The 7,828-nt window shown below is 30.3% G+C and overlaps 1 protein-coding gene across 1 annotated transcript; it reads left to right on the top strand.

Annotated features, from left to right (window-relative positions):
• The first annotated feature begins 327 nt into the window (after positions 1–327).
• On the top strand, positions 328–5,842 carry LOC126765859 (uncharacterized). Its single transcript, XM_050483537.1, has 4 exons — positions 328–335; positions 399–491; positions 642–1,854; positions 5,801–5,842. Exons 1-4 carry the CDS (start codon positions 328–330, stop codon positions 5,840–5,842), a joined length of 1,356 nt encoding a protein of 451 aa, XP_050339494.1.
• The last annotated feature ends 1,986 nt before the right edge of the window (positions 5,843–7,828 follow it).

Genomic DNA, 7,828 nt, shown 5'->3' with positions numbered 1-7,828 from the left:
TTTAGCATTTTTGCAGCTAAATTTAGCTTTTTTTTGTATTTAGCCGCAAAATTTTCATTTAGCATTTAGCATTTTTCTTAGCTTTTTGCGATTATTAGTTTAGCATTTTTTAGCATTATTCTATCCAAAAAATTTCAGATGTTTTATTACTTTTTTGTATAAATAAAATCTGATAATTTTTAGTTGACTACACATTTATACATATAACCATGGCAACCATTTGCGTAGTGATTAAAAAATAAAATCTGGCATCACAGCTCAATAGAACAGCTGTGTTTTCATTCATCTCTAATAAAACAAAAAATAGCAATTTGTTTAACATAGACAATGGAAAGGTTGGTAGTTAACTAAAAAATGAAATTATGTGTAAATTTAAGTAATGATAATGATTTTTATAGGCATCTTAAAAGAAGTGACCCAAATGATTTAGATATTAACGAAGTTAGCAGTGACTCCGAAGAAAACACGTGCCGGCCCAGCACCAGTAAAAGGTAAATAAGTACTTATTCCGTGTGTTAAAAATGTACTAAAAATCATATACTCGTAAATATTGCAGAAAATATACCCAAAGAACCAGAAAAAGCTGGTTTAATGATCCGAGACTATGCAAGTGGATTGTCGAGCTAAATGATCAGGAGGTAAAGTGTAAGTACACTTCTTACTCATGAAAAAACTTCTAAGCATTTAGCAGCAGCATCGCCTTTCACAAAAAACAATCAAAAAACACTCGATTTTCACCCACTAAACAGCAATTCCAAAGTAAAAGCAGCAGAATTATTAGAAGCTTTATATGTAGCGGTACACACTACGATAAGGTCAGCCGATCATTTAGTCCGTTTACAAAAATATATATTTATTGATAGCAAGGTCGCCGTTGGCATGACATTGGGTCGAACAAAGTGTACTGCCCTCATTAAGTCAGTTTTGTCTCCCCATTTTCAACACCTATTGGCTGGAGATATTAGCGACAACTTTTTCAGTCTGATTATAGACGAATCTACAGACATAACTATTGATAAATATTTGGGTATAGTAATACGTTATTACAGTAAGTCTGCCAAACAAATTGTAAACACATTTTTAAACCTAAGTGCACTTGATGACGCGTCAGCCAATGGAATATGCAAGGCCATTTTTAAAGTTATTAAGGATTTTAATCTAAAAATTCAAAACATGGTGGGCTTAGGAACTGATAATGCCATAGTAATGACTGGAGTTAACCGTGGAGTGATAGCAAAACTACGGGAAAAAAATAAAAACATAATACTAGTTCCCTGTATCTGTCATTCCATTCAGCTTTCAGTGTCTTCAGCATCCCAAATGCTACCTGATGAAATTGAGTATTTGGTGTCAGAAACTTACAATTGGTTTTCCAAATCAACTTTAAGACACAAACATTATAACAGCATTTACGCTGCGATTAATGATGGCATGCAACCATTAAAATTGGTAAGAGCTTGTGACACTAGATGGTTGTCAATTGAATCAGCTGTAAATCGTATAGAAAGTCAATGGCTAGAGTTGAAAACTCATTTTGAAATTGCCGCAACGGTAGAATCGTGTCATCAAGCCAATATATTAAAAAAATTGTACACTGACAAAAATTTATTATATCTGAAGTTTTTGAAACCTTTGCTGTCAGATGTACAAAAAGTAAATAAAATGTTTGATAGTAATAATGCTGACCCTACTCTGTTGCTATCAGAACTATATGTTCTTTTGAAAGACCTTTCCTATCAAATTGTTTTCAAATCTGACACTTTTGATCCGTTCAATTCGCGTTTAGAAGATTTTTTTGTTCCAACACCATACTTTAATTACAACTTTGAAGAATTTTTAAAATCAAAGAAAGATGTAATCGATTCTGAAAAAGAAAATGAAATAAGAGTTACTTGCCGAAAGCTTATAGCTCAGTTAATATATCAGCTTAGACAACGATTGCCAGCAAATTTTCTAAATCTTAAAAATACAAATTTGTTTTCTGTAGAAAACAGTTTAAAAACGAAAAAATTTAAATTGCATGAACATTTTGAACAACAAATGGAAGATTTCACAGTGGACGAAATTACTATTTTAGAAAAGCAATGGCAAAAGCTATGTACATATGAATGGGCAAACAAAAACTCAACAATTGATTTCTGGATAAGTGTATACGAATATAAAAATGCTTTAAATGAAAACCCGTTCCAGAAAATGTCTTCTTTTGTTATGAAGTTTCTAGTTTTACCATTTAGTAACGCAGAAGTTGAAAGAGTTTTCAGTGGCATGAACCTTATAAAAACAAAAATTAGAAATAGAATGATATTGAATACTATGAATTCACTTTTTTACATTAGATGCGGATTGAAAAGGTTAAATAAATGTTGCGAAAGTTTTAAAATTACCAACGATCTCATACAAAAATGTGATAAAAACATGTATGATAATGATATTTCGACGGACTCTTCGGAAGTTGAGGAACAATATTCATTTGATAATGTATTTAGTTTATAATTAAAATGTATCATTTGTAAACAAATGATATTTAAAAATGTACTGAAATGCTATTAAATAGCGATTTAAATGTTTATGTTATTTTTTTTTATATAAATATACATATACATATGTATTTATGTTCAAACCAATGTGATATTGAATTGAATGATCACTTTTTCTTTTATGTTTGTAAGACTCTTTATGATTCTTTTTTATTCAATAAATAGTTTTTTTTTGTTGTTTGCCATGGCTCAACAATACATAGTTGAATTACTACATGACATTGTTTTATTCTAATGAAATATATTTCTAAGGCAACATTGAATACAAAATTTTTTAAAAAAATAACGCTTTATAGTGATCATTTTATGTAAAAAACGTTTTTATATTTAGCATTTACATTTTAATATTTTTTTTTAGCATTTTTTGGCATTATTTTAATGCTGATTTAGCTGCAACACTTTTTTAGATCTGGTCACACTGATTATGTGTTATATGTAGTCGTCGGTATAGTGACATACAAGTTATCGATGTGAATATACTTTCATTGTGGGTTTGTAGGTTTCTACAATATGGGTATGTAAGTGTGAGAATTTCTTCTAGTTTGTCTACGGTGTTGACTTTATCTGCTATTTCTCTCATTAATAAATATTTTCAGTACCTACACATACTAGTTATATATGTTCTATTCCCTATGTGGAATATATCCATACTTATAGATTCTCCTGGTAGATTTGTTGCTGGTGTTCTCCATATCAGTTGTTTTGTTGGTCTACGTTCGTATTTTTGTTCATAACAATTTGAACAGTTTCGTGCAAAGTTTTTGATATGTTTCGCCATATCGGGCCAAAAATATTGTTGTCTAATTTCCATCGCGTTGTTATTCTCATTTCTATGCGCTCGGTTATGTGTATTTGTTATAATTTCCAATTGCTTCTTTTTGTTTGTTATGTCTTCAACTAGATTTTGTGCTATAAAGAGCTTAAAGTTTAGAAAATGTTTATTTAGTAGTGATTTTATTGTCAATAGCTCTTGTTCATCAATTTTATTCGCGTTATTGAAATTTGGCGTAAAAATTTCTTTTAAGGTTTTTGTTAAGTTTGTCAGTGTTTTGATATTCAATAATGTGTCTGTGAGACTTTGGAAGAGTCGTTTGTGTTTCTTTTTTATTTCGTTTAGTTTTCTTTAATATGATTTGATTCTTAAATTAATTTATCGTTTGTTTTGCGTATGTATAGTTTTCGTTTGGTGAACTACGTGTCTAGTGCATCGATTCTATTGTTGAAGTGTTAAATGTTTGTATTGATAGTGCATCTGCTACTACGTTTTGGTTTCCTGTTTTGTATACTATTTTTGCTACAGATTCTTGTATAAAATTTTTCCATCTTTTTTGTTTTATACTTGGATTTTTGTCCGAAATAGAAAATATTAATGCTTGGTGATCAGTGTGTATAGTTAAATCTGCTATACCGTAAATATAATTCCTAAGTTTTCCTGGCCCATACTATTGCTAATAATTCTTTTTCCGTTGTACAATAATTTTCTTCTGTTTTTGTTAATGTTCTTGATATAAAAAATATAGGTTTCTTTTCTTGTGATAAAACTCCTCCTATGGCAAAATTACTTCCATCTGTAGTTAAATCAGAAGGTTTTGAGATATCTGGTTGAAATAGTTCAACTTGTTTTTATTTTTTTGTTTTAATTATTTGTATAGCTTTTCTAGCTTCTTTATCTAATTTAATTTCTTTCTTAGCTGACATTTTTTTACTTGTTATACCATTTTCTCCTTGTAGATGTATGATTAGTGGTTTTGTTATTTTGCTATATCCTTGTATAAATTTCCTAAAATATCCCGCCATACCTAAAAATGACCTTAATTCTTTGAGGGTTTGAGGTATCGGATACTTGTCTAATGTTTCTACTTTCTTTGGATCTACCGTTATCCTATTATGTGTTATTATATGTCCTAAATATTCGACTTTCTTAATCTTAATCTTGTATTTTTTAATCCGAAGGGCATTCGTATGAATTTATATTTTGCTCCATTTATGGAAAATGCTGTTTTTCCCTATCTTCTTTTTTTATCATAAGTTGGTGAAATCCTGCTTCTAGATCTATCGTGGAAAAATATTTAGCTTTACCTAACGCTTGTATTGTCATATTTATATCCGGAAGAGGATATCTATCTGTATCTATCACTAATCTTTTCTTGGGTTTTCCATTTTCATCTATACCCTGGTGAGTTCATCCAAACTGGTGAGTTATAAGGACTTCTACTAGGTTATATTATATTATTCTTTAATAAAATTTTTATTTCTGAATTGACGAAATCGTTATCTGCATACGGATATTGGTATTGTTTCGTCCAAACTTGCTGTCCTAATGGTTGCTTCTATCGTTGTGGCAAAAGGTAACTTTTCTGTTTTATTATTTCTCCTAATTATTTCTCTAATCTCCTCTTCATAATCTTTATTATCATTTGTGTAATTTATTTTCTGATTTTTGTTTTTATTTATATATTTTAATCGTAGTGACGTGAAATCTTTTTCTGTATTTAATTTTTTTAATCCACAAAATCCTATTATCATATCAAGATCTTTAATATATTCTAGTTCAAAAAATGGTAAATCATGGCTTAAGAGATGTATAATTTTTTTACTAGTCATGATGGAATATCCATGCATTTATTTTGTCCATACAGGATCTATTGATATACCCTTACCTATTCTGCATTTTTTTGATATAGTTAAGTGTCTTAGCTAGTTCTTTATTTCGGCAATTCAAAAATCGAACTGAACTTATTCTAGTTACATTGAAATGCAAATAGCCTAGTTAAAGCGAATAGCGGGTGGAGTGGACGAGATGATAATTATTGCAATAGGAGATGGGAGACAAGGAGAAATAGAGATTAAGTGTTGGGAAGCGTACGGAATGTGGTGTGTAGGGTGAGGGGAATATCTGGATACATAACACCTCCACCCTTAGGAAATTTGCGTCTCTGCAAATTATTCATATTACATAAATTTCTTTAATTGATTTATAATTCATTCATTTAGTTTTAAACATTTTTTTTTTCATTTGTCATAAATACATAACACCTCCACCCTTAGGAAATTTGCGTCTCCGCAAATTATTCATCTTAATATATAAAAATCACGTGTCACGTTATTTGTTTTCGATGGACTTCTAAACTACTGAACCGATTTTAATGAAATTTTTAACACTGTGTGCAGTTTGGTCCAACTTGAAAGATAGGATAGTTTATTACTCTCCTTATAGTCGCATTATTTATTTATTGCAAATTATTTGTTTATTATTAGCAAAGAGCTATCCACCAGTTGGTGGCGCTAACAGCGGTATTGAGTAAGTGCGGTATGTTACAGTAGATGGCGCTACAAATTATTCTTCTGCGTAATTTGAATCCCCGTCAGTTATGCAACGGTACACGTTTGGTCATCAAAAAGTTAACAGGGAATATTCTTGAAGCAACCATTTTGACTGGAAAGTTTAAAGGAGAAGTGGTCCTGTTGCCCCGTATTCCAATGATACCGTCAGAATCTACGATACCATTCAGAAGACTACAGTTTCCTATTCGTTTAGCCTTTGCCATGTCCATTAATAAGTCTCAAGGCCAAACAATGTCCATTTGTGGGTTAGATTTGGATAATTCATGTTTTTCCCATGGGCAATTATATGTTGCATGCTCACGTGTGGGAAAACCATCAAATCTATTTGTGTTAGCTCGAGACAGGTTAACCAAAAATATTGTGCACCAATTAGTGCTAAGTTAAATTAAAATGTTTATAATTCAAAAAAATAAATACTACTATTAAAAATTAAGAATTATCTATCCTGAGATTATAAAATTAAATGTTACATGTTATCAACTAACAATTTTGTAATTAACTTATTTGTTAAAAACTTGAATATAAAATCAAAAATGAACTATTTTATGAAAATTTGTGCTTATTATCAACTCTACGAAAATTTTCATCAATAATTTTAAAAATTCTGACCTCAAGTTCAAATCTCAATCCCGTGGATTTTTATACCAGATGTATACTAAGGTTTCCGTCTTTATTCATAAATAATAATTCCACTGTAGTGAATAGTTTACTACAACACAGCAAATCTAAAAGTGAGGAAATGTTCATTCTGAGAATTCGAATGATTCAAACCGATTTATCGTTTAAGTTCAAAATTTTACAGTTTCATATGTACATACATAGGTATGTATGTGGCATGTTAGCGTGTTGGAGAGCCATCTTCTTTATTTGCTTACACGCTACACAACAAAACAAAGAACGAACTTCGCCAAAAATTTTTAAATTGATCAGAGACGTTATTCCCTGAATATATTAACATTCCATTCAAATAAATGGCCTTGAACAGAGTTCAAAAAGCGTTTTAACAATTTCAAATAAAAATTGGGCGGGGCGAAGTTCGCCGGGTCAGCTAGTATTACATAAATTTCTTTAATTGATTTATAATTCATTCATTTAGTTTTAAACATTTTTTTTTTCATTTGTCATAAATACATAACACCTCCACCCTTAGGAAATTTGCGTCTCCGCAAATTATTCATATTACAAAAATTTCTTTAATTGATTTATAATTCATACATTTAGTTTTAAACATTTTTTTTTCATTTTTCTCTTCATTCATTTTGGAATTTATATTTGCGTTTCAATTGTGTTTTATAATATTTCGTTCTTCTTTTATTTGATGTGTCTATTACATAATTACCATGACGCTCATATTTATCCAATTTTTTGTATTTAGGTGTATTCTTTGCAATTTGTCTATTAACTACTACGTTATCCAACTGAGTTAACTCATGGTGCCCCTTTTTGTTAAGCTGATCGCTTCTTTCAATTTTTTCTTCTTCGTATTTTCTAGATAAGTTCTGAATCGATTCTTTGTCAAAATTTTTAATTATAAAATCTATTGGCCTCATTTTTGTTGTTGAATGTATTGTGTTATTGTACGAGTTAAATATTTTGAAAAGTTTGTCACTTAACTCTACTGTCTTATTGCTTTTATCTGCTTCTATTATTCTCAAATGTTCATTTAGAGTACCGTGTAAACGTTCGATGTCAGAGTTACCTGTTTTGTGCCCTGGGGTGGTTACATGTGTCGCAATGTTTTCCTCTTCCAAAAACAATCTTACTGCGCTGTGCAATATACAGCGTTCGTTATCAAATACTAGTTTCCGCATTTTGCCTAAAAATTGTATACGTTGCTTCAAAGCTGCCAAGATCGCAATCCAATTCCTATCGTTAAGTTTATGGAACGTTGCGTATTTTGAAAATTTATCTATTGTTGTGAGATACATTACATTTCTGTATGGAAA

Source organism: Bactrocera neohumeralis, unplaced genomic scaffold (assembly GCF_024586455.1).
Source record: "Bactrocera neohumeralis isolate Rockhampton unplaced genomic scaffold, APGP_CSIRO_Bneo_wtdbg2-racon-allhic-juicebox.fasta_v2 cluster11, whole genome shotgun sequence".
NCBI lineage: Eukaryota > Metazoa > Arthropoda > Insecta > Diptera > Tephritidae > Bactrocera > Bactrocera neohumeralis.
Note: the sequence above shows the minus strand (reverse complement) of the source record. Positions and strands in the feature narration are given on the sequence as shown.

Excerpts from the sequence above, each read along its gene's own strand:
- LOC126765859 (XM_050483537.1), top strand. Across the intron at positions 492-641 it reads CGGCCCAGCACCAGTAAAAG|AAGTGTAAGTACACTTCTTA; the intron begins GTAAATAAGTAC and ends GATCAGGAGGTA. Across the intron at positions 1,855-5,800 it reads TTTTAAAATCAAAGAAAGAT|AGCTATCCACCAGTTGGTGG; the intron begins GTAATCGATTCT and ends TTATTAGCAAAG.